Raw genomic sequence first — 17,116 nt, 5'->3', positions numbered from 1 at the left:
CCACTTAGACACCTGGTAAAGTAGTAATAAGTTGTAACAAGAATATTGTTTTTTCTGGGCCAGAGCAAACTACATCAGAATAGATTAAAGGATCCAAAATGAATGTGTAATCTGTAAACAGATTGTCAGTCTTTTCCGTTAATTTATGGTAGGTTAAGAGAAGAGACAGTATTTTTGCATAGATATATCGTCTTTTATCTGAGGATATCAGAGCACTTTAGGAACAGCAATGAAGCCTCACCCCCCCCACCACCACCAGTGAGATAGGTAAGTATATTTAGATAAATTAGGGTTTCTGAAAGCAGTAGGCATCGTTATTAGATGTAATTTAGTCTGATAATTGACTTATCTGTTCAAATGGATTTTCATACGTTTGAGAAGGGATAATAAAATCCATCCAACTAAAAGGATTAAACAGACTCAATTAATTCTATTAACAGACTTAATTTTCTGTTTAATAAATCAGACACATGGGGCCAGATCCTGGCCTCAGAGCTAAGGCCGCTTTGCACAAACCCAAAATTGAATCCCCAGATTATTACATTAGCTATTTTATGGACCTCAGAACTTGTATTTGTCCTCACAAAGAGCATATGCACACCCATATCAGGAGGTTGGGCTGCCATACTTCCTCCATTTAGATCTTGGTTTCTTCCTACAGCAGCTGTCTTATACACATTACGGTTTGTTATTTTACTGATCTGAAGCTGCATGAAATTGTGCTGTAGTGATCACCAAGTCTATGAGCTCTGAAACCACCACAGCACTGCCTGGGACCTCATTTTGACTCCATTTCTGTGCATCCTCTTTAGCCAAGAGGCAAGGAAAGTTTGCACAAGACAGTACGGCCTACAATAAATCAGCCAATTCTCCCTTTCCTGAAAACCCAAATAACGGCGCCCCCTCTTCCCGCCCCGGACCATTGTAATGCATTATTTGGATGCTGGATATTCAGAAAGAAAGGTCATCTCTTCACTTGAAGACTAAGTCCTAAACCGCCCTCCCATCTAAAGAGTGACACAGCAGCTATGGAGTTCGAGTGTTATCTGGAAGAGGCAGATGAAAGGGTTCAAACTCCCAGGTTAGGGAAGACTACCCCCACCTACCCACCAGCCTGCATCCTCTCTGAAGTGATACTTCAGTGTTTGGAGGCACCTGTGGAAAACACACCATATTATACAGTGTTCCAGATATGATTCCCACACACTTCCTTCCCTTTCTCTAGACTTGTGCCTGCAGCAGCAGCCTTTGGAGCTGACTCTATTTCATATGCTCGGGCACCTTTTCCTTTGTTGCAACTTCTCAGACAGGTTCCCACTCTCCCTGCAACACTGTGACTCTCTTTTACATCCATTGCCAACGTTATTGCCTCTCTCTATGTTGACCAATGCATGAGGTGGAAGAGAGTTTCACCCTATGAAAGGCAGCATAGTCCAAGACAGGCAGCATGCCCTAGAGGAACGAGCATGGGATTGGGAATCTGGGATTCCCAAAATCTAATCCTGATTCTGACTCAGTGGGCCCGATTCAGAGATGATGAAAATTATACTCCAGAGGAGGAAGAAGAAAGGATGTGGAGCAGGAGAAAGGGTCAACCAATGGGTATGAGACAAAAGTGTTCTCCAGACTCTGTGTTAGAGATACACCTGACCAACAACTTTCAGATCTGGTTCCAAAATTCAAGAGTGCTCAGATCCAGGGTCCTGCGTTAGGTCTATCCATGGTCCTGATCAGAGGTGACGCCTTAACAAAGCCTCTGGGAGCGTTTATGGAAAATAATTAATTCTATGCCATCGCCTTGGTAGTCAGCTTTGGCTGCTGCACAGATGGTTCTCCACACCCCTGACTCTGACATCTCTCCACTCCATTATCACAGCTACTGGTAGGGGCCACATCCTGCATCTAAGGCCCCACTCACTGCCACATGGATTATCATGCTTTAAGTGTCCCTGCGCCACGTGTGATGGTGAGCAGGTTTTCACAACCCTTATAGCCGGTCTAGAGGTGGGAGGGGTTTGGAGCTGGTCAGGGAGGCTTGTTATTAGGATGATGAAAGAGGGTTTTAGCAACTGGAATAGATGGGTCGGGGGGGGGGGCTGTCATTACTGGGGGTGGGTCACAACAAGGGTGGTAGGGAGTTTTTCAGCAACTGGGAGTAGACTGGGCTGCAGCAAGTCATTGAGGGAGAAGCACCTCAATGCATGACAGAAGGGGACCCCAAAAAAGACAGGGCTCCATGCTGCCATTCACTTGGTGCAGGTCCAGGATTGGCCCTCCTGGCCACTGCCCAGTTCCCTATGGGACCTCAGCATCCTCCTCTTCTGGAATTTATTCCGCATCCTAGGGCCTGGGAGGAGTATTTATGATGACTGTGCAGGCACAAAAGGGACAGAAACATGACAAAAGCAGCCTAATGGCCTAAAATCAGCAACCAAATGGTCTTCTCCACCCCATATTACTTAGAAATGTTGGAAAAACAAAGGGCAACCGACCCGCCTGGCCTTTCTTAGCTATGTAAAGGGCATGCTGTAGAACAAACTAGGGCTTTGGCAATACCAGAGGGGTCATTTTCACACAGATCAGCTATTTCTGAATTATTTCTGCAGTGGCACAATTAGCACACAGGCCTTATCCTGCCCCACTTTATATGCTCCTTGCACACTGGCAGAGGCCGTCCCTGTGTGGCACACCTCTATGCCAGGCAAGTACTGCACGTTAATGTTTAAAGTTCCCTGAGAGAGAATTATTTTCAAAAAGTTCCCCCTTCACTCTACATTCCAAAGCTCGTATGTAGATCAAACACAGTCAGAAGCAATATATGCTCATGAATTTCTGCAGTGACATATCAACCAATGGGCCAAACCACAGGGCAACAGTCAATGAGGTACAACATGCAGTGTTCAGAAGAGAGAAAGAAATGGGATTACACAGATGAAGTTTCATAAAACTCTTCCATTTTCCTTTTGATAGGATGCAGTTGTGTGTTTTGCTAGACTGAGTGGTGCACTCACAGGAAACTAGAATGATGGGCTCTTTGATTCCCTGGATCTCATCCTACAAGATGCTTAAATTTCTTTTGACTCCAGTTTATTTGAGTGGGAGCTGGGAGCAGCACTCAGTACTTTACTGTATCCAATTCTAAATTCCTGCTAGTGAGGGGTCTGCATCAAGATGATTGGAAGCATCTTTGCCAAAGACATCTCAAAGGGTTTCAGGAACAAACAGCTTTTCTAATTCAATTTCACAGCTTCCTTTTTCTGATGCACCCCTTGCATAAGCTAAGATACAGGTAGCCCATTCTAGTGCAAGGCTGTGACCCATCTTCCCACTTGTTCTCACCCAAACACATTTCAAACCTTTGTACTGAACCCTGGATAGGTCACAGTTAATATTCTTACCATATTTGTCTCCATCTTCCCCCTTGGCACTGATCCTCCTGCCTAGAACTTGGATGTGTTTCCCACTCGTCCTGCTGTACAGCTGGTAGAGTCTAAGCTGCTTCCTGCTCACATCGTCCCTTGCTCGTGTCTGATTCTCCACGTGTATCCGAAAATCCACATTCTCCTCGGCAACGAACATCTGATTAAAAGAGAGAGACAATAAACCATGAAATAGATACAACATCTTGCCTACGAAGACAACAAATCAAGCCTGCCAAACAGCGCATCACACAGAAATAGTCTACTGTGGCTTGACTTCATTGGTGGTCATGTGGATAAAGGCTGCAGGATCAGGTGCTCCGAGTAAAGTTCTACCTAGGTGCTGACAAAGAAACTGGGCTTCTTTCTTCTCATGTATCATTCTCAGTAATAAAAGCTCCTGCAGTCTCAATTCTGTCCTGATTTAAACCTGCACAATGCCACGGTCTTCAAATGATGTGCTCATTGACACCTGGGTAGGCTCCACCACTGCCAAAGGGCTTACACAAGTGTTAGTGATTGGATCTGTAATTGGAACAGAGTAAACAATTCTGATAATGCACAAGGAAGAATCCCAGTTCCAGCTCCAATAGCTGTGCTTGTTCTGCAATGCCAACTTAATTAAAAAGGAAGAGAAATCCCTATTTTTGTCACTATAGTCAATAGATCTGACTCTACATACACACAGGGAGAAAAATCTGTTGAGTTAGAAAAATCTGCTTTTCAGAGTAGCACTTTAAACAGTTCTGCCAATTTAAAAGTAAAGTGGAGTCAGTTGATTGCATAAGGTCTATTCCTGTGCATCTGCCTAAGCTTCCCAGATCAACTGGCTATCTGAGAACAAGGCCACTTGGACCAGAGGGCAAGAGCAGGCTTTCCAGAATGAGCTCTTATCAGCAAGATTCCTCTGCTTAGCCATTTTCCACCATTTTTATGGCCTTTGGCTCTTTGAGTAGAACTAACCTTAGTTAACTGCAGCTTTAAAGAACTAACAGCTCCTTTTGGCAGCAGACACCTTTCTGGAGATCTAGCATCCAGCATTAGCTTACATTTTCCCATATTTGTCAAAGCATAGACCAATTTCTGCCTCCAGTTAGAGACATCCCAACTCAGTATAAATCAGATGACTAGTCAACCACGAACTTTCCTGAGAAGGCCTTTCTGAATGGGTTTCAGAGAGGAAGTATCATCAAGGTCCCTTTAACACTTCAGCCCCAGACATTAATTACTTGCATTAATTCAAGTTTCAAATACCTGAGAAGTAGCTGGCAAAAAATAGGAATCAATCTGGTATCTAAATCTAATGATACCCAGAGGAGCCTTTTTTACCTTTTGTTTGAGTCTACATGAGACTTAGACTATATTTCAATGGCAGATTACCCTCAAATGAGAATAAATTAAGAGAGTCTGGCATATTATCATCTACCAAGCAAAAGAAGCATAGAACTCTTGAGCCACTAAAAAACCCTACTTTACATTGGTGCCTTTTAGTTTGGCCAAGGCAAACATTGTTCAAAGTTTATTGGCTAAATTCTCTGGTGTCAGTGGGTCTAATGAACTAAACTGTGGACCACCTGCATGTGGGGTGAAATTTACAGCAAAAGAGGACACAAGTGGAAATTTAGTGATGGTCAGGCATTGTGCTGTCCCTCTACAATGGGGTGATTTTCAGCCAACGGAGAAATGCTACTTCTGTGCCTAATAGATTTGGGCCATAAAAATCTGGTTCTTCTAGCTTGGAAACAGTAGAATTCATGTATAAATCAAAGAGAAAAGGAGCAAGTATGTACCAGAGGGATGCCACTCACAAAGGAAAAGGGTTAGGTAAGCCCCAATTCTGTCCCATTCCCATTCAAGGTGACAAACTCAGTGAAGGAATTATTCAACTAACAATAACAATAATTCCCACTCTCAGAAAACGGAACAGCGAGAAGCAACGTCCTGCAGATTAAAAAGCAACATCAGGCTCATCCACATGCTATACAGTACACAAGGTTAAAGGATCTTCCCACCCTGAACTAATCAAGTCCTGCTCATCATACTCACCCAAATCATAGGGGCTATGTGTGAGAGTAAAATGAGCAAGATTAGGCCTGCACTGTCAATAGCCCAATTTCCCTTTCTTCTTATTCTTCCCCACCCCACTCACCCAAATGAAACTTCTAACAAAGGAAATTAAACTACCAAAAGAGAGATGTTCAAATAATGTTGACACTCTGCCTCACACCACAAAAGCAAGGGGCTTTGCAGTAAAGACTTTGGCTCCATAATATTAAGATTTAAATGAGATTTTACAATCAAGATTGCATTGTTGCATTGCTTTCACCACATGTTAATGAGTTGCAGATTTTTCTAGAAAAAAATAAAAAGGTGGGATTTGTGGGGGAGGCTTCCATTCACAAAGGCCACAAATTTGTCAAGCCAGATTTGGACTGTACCATCACACAAAAATACCCATTATGTTGGCATAGCTTTACTCCCACTTTACCCTGGCTAAGTTTGATTTCTACATCAGTCGTGTGTTTCCCTATTCACTAGCCCACAAACTCACATGGCGAGAAACCATAACTGCTTCCCAGTCTCCTTGAACAATGTGTACAGCTCACTGGGAGCATTATAGGCCCTGATCCTGCAGAGACTTGTACATATGAGTTATTTTATGCACTGTGGGTAGTCGTATTGATAGTCCTATAATCAATGGGATTAGTCACTGTGTTTAAAAGTAAGTACATGCATAAATCTTTGAAGGATTAGAGCCTCTGTTGTTATCCCCTTACAGCAGAGTTCTTCTCTCAAATTTAGAAGAGGAAGCTGGGAGATGTTTCTAATAAATACAAAATACCAGATGAATTAAACCCAGATTTAAGATCATCTATATGCCTAATAATGACAATACTTGGGCACTGTCCCTGTAGTCTAAACTGCAGGGGCAGACCCTTGTGCGTGTATGGAGTCATATTGGTTGTAATAAGAGTCTGCATGGGTGTAAGGATCAGTCTGCATATAGTAGATTTCAAGATTGGGGCCTTAAATTAATATTTCCATACTACTCTTCAGCTAATTAACCCTCACACTCCACTCCTGGAATGATGGGGAAACTGCCAGGGGCAACAAGTTATATTGTCCCCTGGTGCCCGTGCTCTAGCAAATTCAGGGCCCAGGGGTCCGCCTCCACCAATATTCGGGGCTGGGTCTCTCCCCTGGCCCTACCTGCCACCCCTGCACACCTCCCCTGGCCCCGCCTGCTGCCCCTGTGCACCTGCCTGGGAGCATCCCTTCCTGTGCCCTGGGTAGTGGGCGTCTGTCCTGCTGCTCCACCCTGTGCTCCATCGCCGGCCACTGCCAGCTACAAAAGGGAGTGGTACCGGTGGCAGCCATCACTTGTGGAGGCGCACACATGATGGCATCCCTCCCCCACCCCCGGCACCCACCACAGGGAGGCAAGAGGGCTTCCTGGACCTGAGAGGGGCACGTCCCCTAAGAGCACGTGCAGTGACGGTGCTGGGTGAGCGTGCAGCTGGCGGGGAGAGGGCTGCGGGGACTGTGGAGTCCTCCTCTCTGGCCCCAGACCCTAGGTAGCCTGCCTGCACCCCAAACTCCTCATCCACAGCCCTACCCCACCCCAGAGTCAGCACCCCCAATCAGAGCCCTCATCCCTCCGCACCTCAATGCTCTGCCCCAGCCCTGAGCCCCCTTCTGCACTGTGAACCGCTCATCCCTATCCCCACCCCACAGCCCTCATCCCCACACCTGAACTCTCTGCCCTAGCCCTGAGCCCCTCCCACACCCAAAACCCCTGATCCCCAGCCCCAGCCAGAGCCCTCATCCTCCTGCACCCCAACCCCCTGCCCCACCCTGAGCCTCCTCCCATACTCCAAAACCCTCGGCCCTACCCCATTCATTCTGTTATGTGCACCAATATGCACGTGCGGGGGTGGGACTTGGACCCGTTCTGGGCACCACCATAAATTATACAAACCTGCCACCCCTGAAAATTGCAACAGAAAGAAGTTAAGTGGCTTGCCTCTGCCATAGCCTCCTTCAGCAGGGCTCCACCACATCTTAGCACTTGTCTTCATTGCAGGATTAATTTAAGTCCCATCCACACATACAAATCCTTAATCTGAGAGGGCTGGTGCTTTTATCTTGAGTTGGCCTGCCCGTCAGTGGGTATAGGCTACAGTGGGTTATAGTACAACTGTAACCCCCATTTGGGCTGAGCCTCTAGGGGGGTCCTGCTCTGTGGACTACCATTTTATGCATGTTTGGAGTCCGGGGTGGGGACAGAATGGACTAAATACTCCGTATGAGGCCAATAGGAAGGCTGCCTCAAGGGTGACATGGCTCAGCCTGATACAGACAGATAGTGTAAATTTCATTTCAGTTTTGAGCCTGGGAACTGCAAGAGAAGTAGAACAGCTAAGGGAGTCTCTGATTAACTCCCACAAAGGGGATCTTTGAACTGCTGTGGGATCTAGTGCATGGGTCAGACAGTGCCAGCCCTGCAGAGACCAGCATCAAGAGTGGCAGTGATTCAACCTGGTGCCAGTTACTGAGAGCCAGCCGTGCCCTCCACAGGACTGCAGGCCAGAGAGCCAGGAGAGGATTCTGCCCCACCCAGAGACCAAGACACTGTAAGGGGACCCTTTTTGTGTAAGCTGGCCAATGCACTCATCTCTGGACTCAATCTCAGTGTGCCATCAGCCTGGCAAGGTGCCCAGGAAGGAGTTAGGGGCTGGGAAGCGCTGAGAGTATTGGGAGGTGGGAAACATGTTGAGTTGTTGATGTTAAAGATTAGTTAACCTTAACCCTTTCCTTCCCCAGAGCCTATTTTCATGGTCCCAGTAAAGTCCCCTGTTGTCATATTGTTATTTTTGGGTGCATCATTTCTTTGCTGGGGTTTGTGGTGATGTACTTCATTGTTTCTTGTGTAGGGGATTTATACTCCTTGCCAGCAGTGGTAGCACTATTCATTTTTCCAAGAGTCAGCACCTCTTGTGTCATGGGCACAGTGAAAAGGAGTCACCTTGGGTGGAGGTACCAGGTGTCACTGAAGAGAACCGATGAGGACCCAAGACATGTGCGGAGAGAAGCTGCTCCCCATAAACACAACAAGCCCCAGGCAGGAGGCTTGAGCCACACCTCGAGGAGGGGCTACACAATTTACAGCATCTTACACACACACTCTGTGCAGCTGAAGTGTTGCTTCCCAGTGGGGCCATTCTCACATGAGCTAATTCAAGAGGAGTTGATTTGACTGTAGATAACTCGAATTAAGTGCAGTGAAGACATACCTTTAAAACTGCTCTCCTGGGGCAGAAGCCCTGTCTGAGAGTAGGCAGAGATAGCCCCACCGGTCATTCAGCAAAGCACTTAATCATTGAAATCACTGGGATTTAAGCATCTGCTTACAGATAAGCATGTGCCTAATTGCTTTATTGAAAAGGGATGCTTTGCTGAATCAAGGCCAGGGTGAATTATTAGCTGTGCCAGTTTGGGTTGAAGCTGGCCCATTGCACTGATTATCAATATAATCAACAATCAATATGTCACATATTGTTCATTAATAAAATAAAACCTTTACTCATTGCTGAAAGCCTCTTTCAGAGTATCCCAGCAAAACAAAGTGTACTACCTCATCTAGCACATTTTATTGTGACAACAGGGTACATTTTTGTATGCCATACTAGAGATTCCATTTCATAAGTCTCCAGAAAAGTGAATCAGTAATATTTGCCTGCTGACATATGATCAGTTGCTCACCAAAGCTCAGTCCAGCGGGTCACCTAAAGACAAGTGTCTTTTTTCCAAAAAAAGTATTCTTATTGCAGTTACAAACAAACAGGAGAATGAAAACGTATCTCTGTGTTACCAGCTACTCCTGAAAACTTAAGCATCTTATTCTCCCTCTAACAAAAACTCAGAGCTTCCCTTTTTATTTAATATCTATTATTGCTGAACATCGAAACATCACATTCAAAAGGATGGCTATTTCTCTTTTCTTCTCAACAACCACATTTCCACAGATGTTACTTGTTTTGGCAACCATAGGCCCTGAGCCTGCTAACATTGTAAAGGGCTTGATCCAAACCCCATGGTATCAGTGGGAGCCTTTCCCACTTTGGACTTTGGCTCAGACCCAAAGTTAAGTGAGCAGTCCTCTCAGTAGGACTGCTCACATGCATAAAGGTAAGTTCACGTGTAAGTATTTGAAGGATCAGGCCAAACTGCACTGTTGTCTGCAGTGACAAAAAATTCTAAACCCTTGTTTAATTTTGGCAAATCAGGACATTTTCCGAACATTGTAATAAAAGGAATGTGTGAGGAGATAGCCACTGGAATAACTCTTGCATCATTTTCTAGCACCAGACCAGAAACCTTTCAATTTGGCTTCCAGAAGACTGCAAGATGATTCTCTATGTCACAGGGAATATGTAGCCACAGTACATCCCCTCTAGCATTGTGTTGTGAATTTTGTGTTTATTTCATGTTGCAAGATTGGTGTGCAAAATAATAGTTTTCTACTAATATTCTCTCCATGAAGGAGAATTGCACCCACTCATAGTAACTAGCAGTATATCCTTCCAACCAACTGTATTATCAATAATTGTTTATATTCAATAAAATCTTAGTAACTAAAATGGACAGTATCAAGTTCAGATTTCGTATTTTATTGTTGCATTCTTTTTCTTTTTAAGCAGTCCCATACATATTTAACAGTCCTATTATTACTGAAAGATATAATGATATACAGCTACAAAGCCATTGTAAAAATACAACTAGCAGTATAAAAGTTTATGCATGAGATTAAATAATATCCCTGCAAGAAAACCAGTGAGCATTTTAAATGAGTGATGTATCCCAAATGCTCCACCAGAAATGTGTGCATTTCTGAACATGGGAAATCTCTCTCTTCACCCATGAGTAGAGCTGCTTCTTTTGTTTTACCTGTCTAAAGACCCAGACTGTGGCCACTCAACCCAAACCTGATTTCAAGCAAACAATCATAGAAACTAGAGATGACATCTTATCCATCTCCAGACAATAAGGGATTGTACTCTACAGTATCTTCTCACATGCTTTGCACAGTCCACTTTTAAAAAAAACAAAGGATTTTTATTTAAGTAGCTTTTAGAGTTAGTAATTAATTTTAAGAATACTTTTAAGGATTAGATCACATTCATATTAAATGAAAAAAATCTGTGTTAATGCAACATTAAGGTTTCACAGTTCAGAAAAATCAAGGAAATAGCCAAGAAGAGCAACAAAATCACCATTCTGATGGCAACGCTGGGGCTCAGTCCTGCACACACTTATGTCACAAGTCTGCAAACACCCCTGCACATGTTTAAGCATGTAAGTAATGCCACTGAAGTCCTTACTATGCCCAATCATGTACAAGATCTGGTCTTTAATCCACCACCCTGTATATTCTATAAATATAGAATTTTCTATTTTTAACTTTCTGCTTAATGCTATTGTTGGTGTCATGAAGTGTTAGGAGATATACGAGAACCCAAGATGGCCAGATTAACACTGTTGTTGGAAGCTGGACTTCGGAATTTTCTGACTTTTTGCTTCCTATCATACAGTTTAACAGAGTACCCGAACCTCATTAGATAACAGATCATATGCCTTTCCCAAATTTAAAATAAAAATACAAAATCCTTCTTACTAAGGCCTTATTGATTTCAAAAGATAAACAAATCAAGTGATTCAAAGTCCTTTCAAAACCCACTCTGATAAGCAGGAAATACTTATTACCTTTCATCCACTGAACCAACTGAATATTAATGATTTTCTCTGTGACCTTCTAAAGACATGAAAGTTAATAAGGTTAACAAGAGGATATCCAAGATAGCTCTTTCCCAGGTTTGTAAAGGTAGCTAATAATAGTTGCTTTGCTTCCATGGTTTTGGCAAAATTCCCCTATGTCAATTACAATTAGAAAAATTTGCAAGACCACCTCCAGAGTGGATATTTTAGGCATATGTTGAAACATAGTGCACCATTTATTTGCTGCTGTTTCCTCTTCTTTATTGCAAAGTCAGTTGCCAGCCAGGATGTTGTTAGGTTCAGGTTATACAACCTAGTTAGAAGTGGGACTGGATTGGATGTGTCTTGAGCTAACAATGACATATTCGCTTCTTTGTGCTTGGAAGCACATTGGGAAATTAATGTGACAGAAAGAAGCAAATGTATTCAAAATCACAGCAGGAGCTCAGAGGCGAGAGCACTGCTCAGCGACTCTCTATGCAGGTCTATACTGCATGGTAAGTATGGGGTGGCAGTACCTCAACTGCACCCACTTAGTAAATCTATTTAAAAACTAGGGCTGGTCAAAAATCTGCCATCAAAACTGTTTGACAATGGAAAACTGGGTTTCTGGTTAGGCTATGTTGTTTTAGTGAAAATATCTGCCTTCCATGGAGAATTTCTGGTTTTAGGGTTAAAAAACCGAACACCCAAAACAGAGGCATTTTCAGCCAAAGCCTGTAATATTTCTATTTGGATAGGCTGCTGTGGTGAACTCAAGTCCCCATTCTCCTGTATGGGCAAGTCCCCAGCTAGACTTCAACTCACATGATACGTCACATCCATGATATTCCCACAATGCACTGCCTCTCCTCTCCAAGAGGGTAGAACATGGTGCATCATGGGTGATGAAGTTCTACCAGAGAGTCCAGCCTATAAAGTAGCATGAGACACTCAAGCTCCAACTCCCATGAGGCATCACAGAGGCATTTCCAAATCAAACTATTTCATTTTTTCATCTGAAATATATTGGTGGGTTTGATTTTTTTCCCCACCAAAAAGCCAATATTATCCTTAGAAAAAAATTCCAACCAGCTCTATTTAGAACTTATTTTACCAATACAACTTGTGTGTTGATAAAAGCACTTGGGGCACTTTTCCTCTGAGAATTTCACAGCTCTTCACAAATATCAGCTAACTAAGGGCATATCTGCACTTCAAGCTAGAGGCATAATTTCCAGATCAAGGAAACATACTCACAACTAGCTCTGAGCGATCTAGTGCCCTAAAATAAAAATGTTGCCATGGCAGCGCAAATGGGAGCAGGGGCTGGCATCCCCAAGTACATACCCATCCAAGATGCTAGGGATGTACACAGGGTGGCTGGCCCTTACCGCTGCGCATGCCACCAAGGCTACACATGCAGACTCAATCAGAACTACTGCCGGCATGTCCCCTAGAGCTGGAAGTCACACCTCCAGCTCGAAGCATAGGCATGCCCTACGTCTAATAGTACCACAGATTAGGAGCATCGTCCTCATTGGATAAAAGGAAAAAACTAAAGGCACAGAAAGGATGAACTATTTGCCCAAATGAGTCAATGGGAGACCTAGGAAGACAGCCCTAAGGCCCAGTCCTCAGGTCTATTAGGGAAGATTTATACTGCTATGTCAGTGCAAATCTGCCCTGAGAAGCCTGTGGATCCACCCAATTCTCATTCTGTTGGGAAATGCTTCAAACCCGGCTCCTGGCCAAGGGGGTGAGTGCAAATCAAGGGAAAGGGGGCAGGGTCAGTGCATCCCTACCTCCAACAGCCATGTCGAGCTGACATGGTATAAAAGCAGCCCTGAGTTTGTTTTAATTTATGCTGGCCATCAGGCTGGTACAGAGCCAGGTCCAGCATCAGGAATACACAAAGGGTTCCTCTACACCCCACTGAAGGCGTAGCCAGCATTCCTCGAGTACAACGGAGAAACCAGCCCCAGCAGTCCACTCTCAGACCTCCTGCTCTAGCCAACAGGCAGCCCTGCCTTCTCTATACAAATGCAGATTGCTATAATTATTACTCTGACAATGCCATGCAGTGGGATATTCTTCTTCTAGTGCTTTTGCACAGACCCTACTCAACGTCACCCGAGGGTCATTTTAACCCATCAAACTTTGTGGATGAGCAGAATTCCAGTGACTCTCCTCCTCTCTCTTCCCATGCCCATTCCTACTTTGGTCTCCTCCTTTCCCACCTGCAAACAGAACAATAACTCCTCCCCATTCCCATATAGCCCTCCCACCAACAACTTACTTAGCTGTTGTTGAAGAAACAAAACACACCGCAAACAAAGTCTCATTTTCACTAAATGTATCTTCCAGCTAGGACTTGATCTGAACTGGGGAACATTTATTTGGCCTTAAAAGCATTTAGAATAAAAGCCATAGTCATTCATATAAGGTTGGTTTAGCACATTTATGGTGCCCTCTGGTGGCTAAAACAATGCCTGTGGATTCCCAGGGCTGTTATTCAAAGATTGTGTAGCATGGTGGCTAATGTATCGGCCTTATATTTTAAAGACACTTGTTCAAATCTTTCTGGGGTTCTATTCTTCCAAACCTTTCTAGTAATTTTTAGTTCCATTGATGGAACAGATTATGAGGTGATAGGTTTCAGAGTAGCAGCCATGTTAGTCTGTATCCGCAAAAAGAAAAGGAGGACTTATGGCACCTTAGAGACTAACAAATTTATTTGAGCATAAGCTTTCATGAGCTTGAAGTGAGCTGTAGCTCATGAAATCTTATGCTCAAATAAATTTGTTAGTCTCTAAGGTGCCACAAGTCCTCCTTTTCTTATTATGAGGTGAACGGTCCAAAATATTTCAGGTGTAGAACAAACCAAGGTAGAAAACAGGCAGTTCAGAGCAAGACTGGTCATCAGAAGTCCTGGCTTCTCTTTCTGACCCTTGGTGCCACTTGCCTCATGATCTTAGATAAGTCATTTAATCTCGCTGTGCCTCAAGGTCCCCATCTTTGCAACCAGGGATAACAGTGCTGCTTACCCACCTTTGCAGGGTGTTTGGAGATGCTTGGATGAGAGGTGCTCTATCCATGCCTTCGGGGGTTCCCTAGTCTAGCCTCCTCTGCAGGGAATATGGTCAATGTCTCCTGAGTTCAGGAGACAATGTATGCAACTAAAGTGTTTCCCTTCTCCCACTAGGCTATTTCAAGGGAGAGACCCTTACCTGGCAGTCCCCATAAGAACCTGCTGCAGGAGAGGCTGCCAAACACCTCCTGAAGGCACAGAGGAAGCTACTCAGAACTAATGCGGCAGAAGGAGGGGGAGCAGGCATCCTGGCAACCAGAGACATGCAAGGCAGTATTGGGGCAAAGGACCTGGGGCTTGTGGAGAGGGGAGAAAACAACGGTATGGAGGAGGCGCAGTGATGGTGGGGGAGGAGAGTGGCTTTGGGAACCAAACATCAGTCTGTGTTCAAGGACCATTCAGATAGCACCAAATGATATTTTGGTGAGGTTCTATGCAAAATGCTGGCACAGCTCTATGCCTCACCTGCCACAGGAACAGTAACTGCTGTCACTGCAACCTCAGGCCACTTACAATGAGCACTACACTTTATATGGCATATCGTAGCACTCAACTTCACTGGGAAGAATCCCAGTATATCTGCCTTGGGAGTGCTGCCTGGTCTGCCCTTGACACAACAAGCCTGGAGGAAGCTCAGCTATGCAGTGTACCTTTCCCTCAAGCTTTTACATCTCTTATGTTGATGATTTCTGAAATTAAATACAGTTGGAATCTAATTTCTTTTTCAGCTTACCAGTTACAGAATTGATTGGAGTGCTTTGAGTTGCTGCACAAGGTGAAATTCAGTGATGTTCACTTAAAAACTCTTTGCTAATTCATTCTAACTAAAATGCATTTGGAGCTGGAGCTGAAAGGGAGAAGGTTGATTATGGGGTCAAACCTGTCTCCCCTCAGAAATATTCCAGCAATGGATATTCTAGGGTTCAGAAGAGGTGACACACAACTCAGCTGCATAACACACACTTGGATTAAGATGCTGCTTTTCATGATGGAACCTGCATTCTAAGTGCATTTCCCCTTCTCATTTAAGTTAAGAGTGGCTGCATATCAGAACTCTATGGGCTGTATGTGGCACCCAGATGATACCCTGGGTCTCCCTGAATTAGGCAATTTTTTTAGAAATGTGGTTAGCATTCGGCCAAATAGCCCAGCATCTGCTCTAGGTTCCCTCATGACTTTCCAATCCATACACTTTACATCCTATTTCTATTATAGCAACATGTCCCGCTGTGTTCATTTTACAAAACATGATATATTAAGCATCATGTCAAAATGAGATCAGAAGGTGTCAGACATAAAATGTCAAAAAATGGCATTTGTGCCAGTTTTCAGGAAACTGAAATGTTTTGTGATTTGATCTACAATTATTTTGCCATTTTCCACAAAGAAAAGAGGCAACTGTTGCAGATGAAAAGGTGGTTTCTCTGTGAATGGGATTCATTGTCACCAGAGACAAGCGTGTGAAAATGCAGAGTTTGTTACAGGGTGAAATTTTAGCTTTATCCCTTTAATACAAGGAAAAGGTTCAGCAATAGAAAGAACAAGATTTTACTCTTGAATGAATTCACAAATTCTCAAAAAAAAATCAGTATTTTTCATATGAAAATTGTGGAAAACCAGGGCTTAGATGGTTTATATAACTTGTGGTCAGTCAAGCAGTTTCTAATACTTTGGGAAGTCATCAGATAGAATTATTGCAGATGATTTTGCTTGTTCTGTTTATCTGAATATACAGGAGTTAAATCTCAGATAAATGCTTATTGTCAGCTGTGATGCAGTTCTCTTTGTATGCTGATCATATCACCAGTAAAGTCAGTTCTCCATGCCTAGATCACTCTGCCTGAGTCTGTCTCTTTGTCATGGGCTGAAAATCATGCTGCCTACAGATTATAACCATGCAAACAAAACATTGCATGATGCCAAAACATTACAAATGCTTCCATCTTTCAGTCACTGGTTTGAATCCAAGCCAAGTTATTAATGAAATTACCAAACAAATGCCACTATATCTTGCCTGTTGAAGTCTATAGAAAATGAGCCTAGAGAACAGGTGTCCATTTCACCTGTAGCACTAATCTACAGAATTATTGATAGTCTCAGTAGTTGGGTCAAGGACTGAAAGGACATAGAGACGGACCTACCATCTCAGCTACATAGGTGGTCTCTGTGGGTCAGGAGAGGTTTTGCAGCTTGTACCCCTGCTCCCCATCCTGTCGACAAATTTGATTCTCCAGGGTTTCAACCCAGTAACTCACAAGCACTAAATTCAGTCAAGCAAAAAAGAAAGTTTATGAAGTAAAATGTGACTTTTGCATTCAGGGATTGTTAGGGCTAAAATGACTTTACAGGGGAGAATACTGAAAAATCATTGGACAACAAATGACTTTGTTTCAAGGCTTGTTGTGCCTTTCTTCGGTATTTCTTCTCCAGCTGGATGTGACCTCTCAGCAATGCTCCTTCATGGCTCGACGATTACTGAGCAGACTTTTAAAGGTGTACAAGAAGGACCACTTATTCATTGGATTTGCTTGCCCTTTGTTTCCCAGGCTGAAGTACAGATGCTCGAGTCTAACAGACTAGTGACTTCATTCCAATACTTGTTCTTTTTTTACCCCATTGGGTCAAGCTCACCTATTGTGAGACCTCACCGACTTCATTTACATTAGGGGTCAATTTGTTTTTTTGTGCTGAAGCTGTTAATACAATACTGGTTGGCTCCAGATTAGGAAGGGCATAATCAAGCCCTCCCCTGCACATGGGCTCCACATGTAGAGCGTTCAGTGGTAGAGTCTTGATTTTAGCTTCCTTTTTTTCCTTTCACAATCCTCTCTCCTTTTTTAAGTCATCCCCA

At 43.7% G+C, this 17,116-nt stretch overlaps 1 protein-coding gene across 1 annotated transcript in view; it reads right to left on the bottom strand.

Moving 5' to 3' along the window:
* FGF18 (fibroblast growth factor 18) overlaps nucleotides 1–12,706 on the bottom strand; it is a 69,445-nt gene extending 56,739 nt beyond the window's left edge. Inside the window, exons 1-2 of the mRNA XM_077824745.1 lie at nucleotides 12,650–12,706; nucleotides 3,399–3,579 (exon numbers count right to left, since the gene is read on the bottom strand). Of these exons, the coding sequence (XP_077680871.1) occupies nucleotides 3,399–3,579; nucleotides 12,650–12,706 (238 nt within the window). The remainder of the gene's footprint in view (nucleotides 1–3,398; nucleotides 3,580–12,649) is intronic.
* Between the last annotated feature and the right edge of the window lie 4,410 nt (nucleotides 12,707–17,116).

This window comes from Eretmochelys imbricata, chromosome 8 (assembly GCF_965152235.1).
Source record: "Eretmochelys imbricata isolate rEreImb1 chromosome 8, rEreImb1.hap1, whole genome shotgun sequence".
Taxonomy (NCBI): Eukaryota; Metazoa; Chordata; order Testudines; family Cheloniidae; genus Eretmochelys; species Eretmochelys imbricata.
The sequence above is the reverse complement of the archived record's forward strand: the minus strand, read 5'-3'. Positions and strand labels throughout refer to the sequence as shown.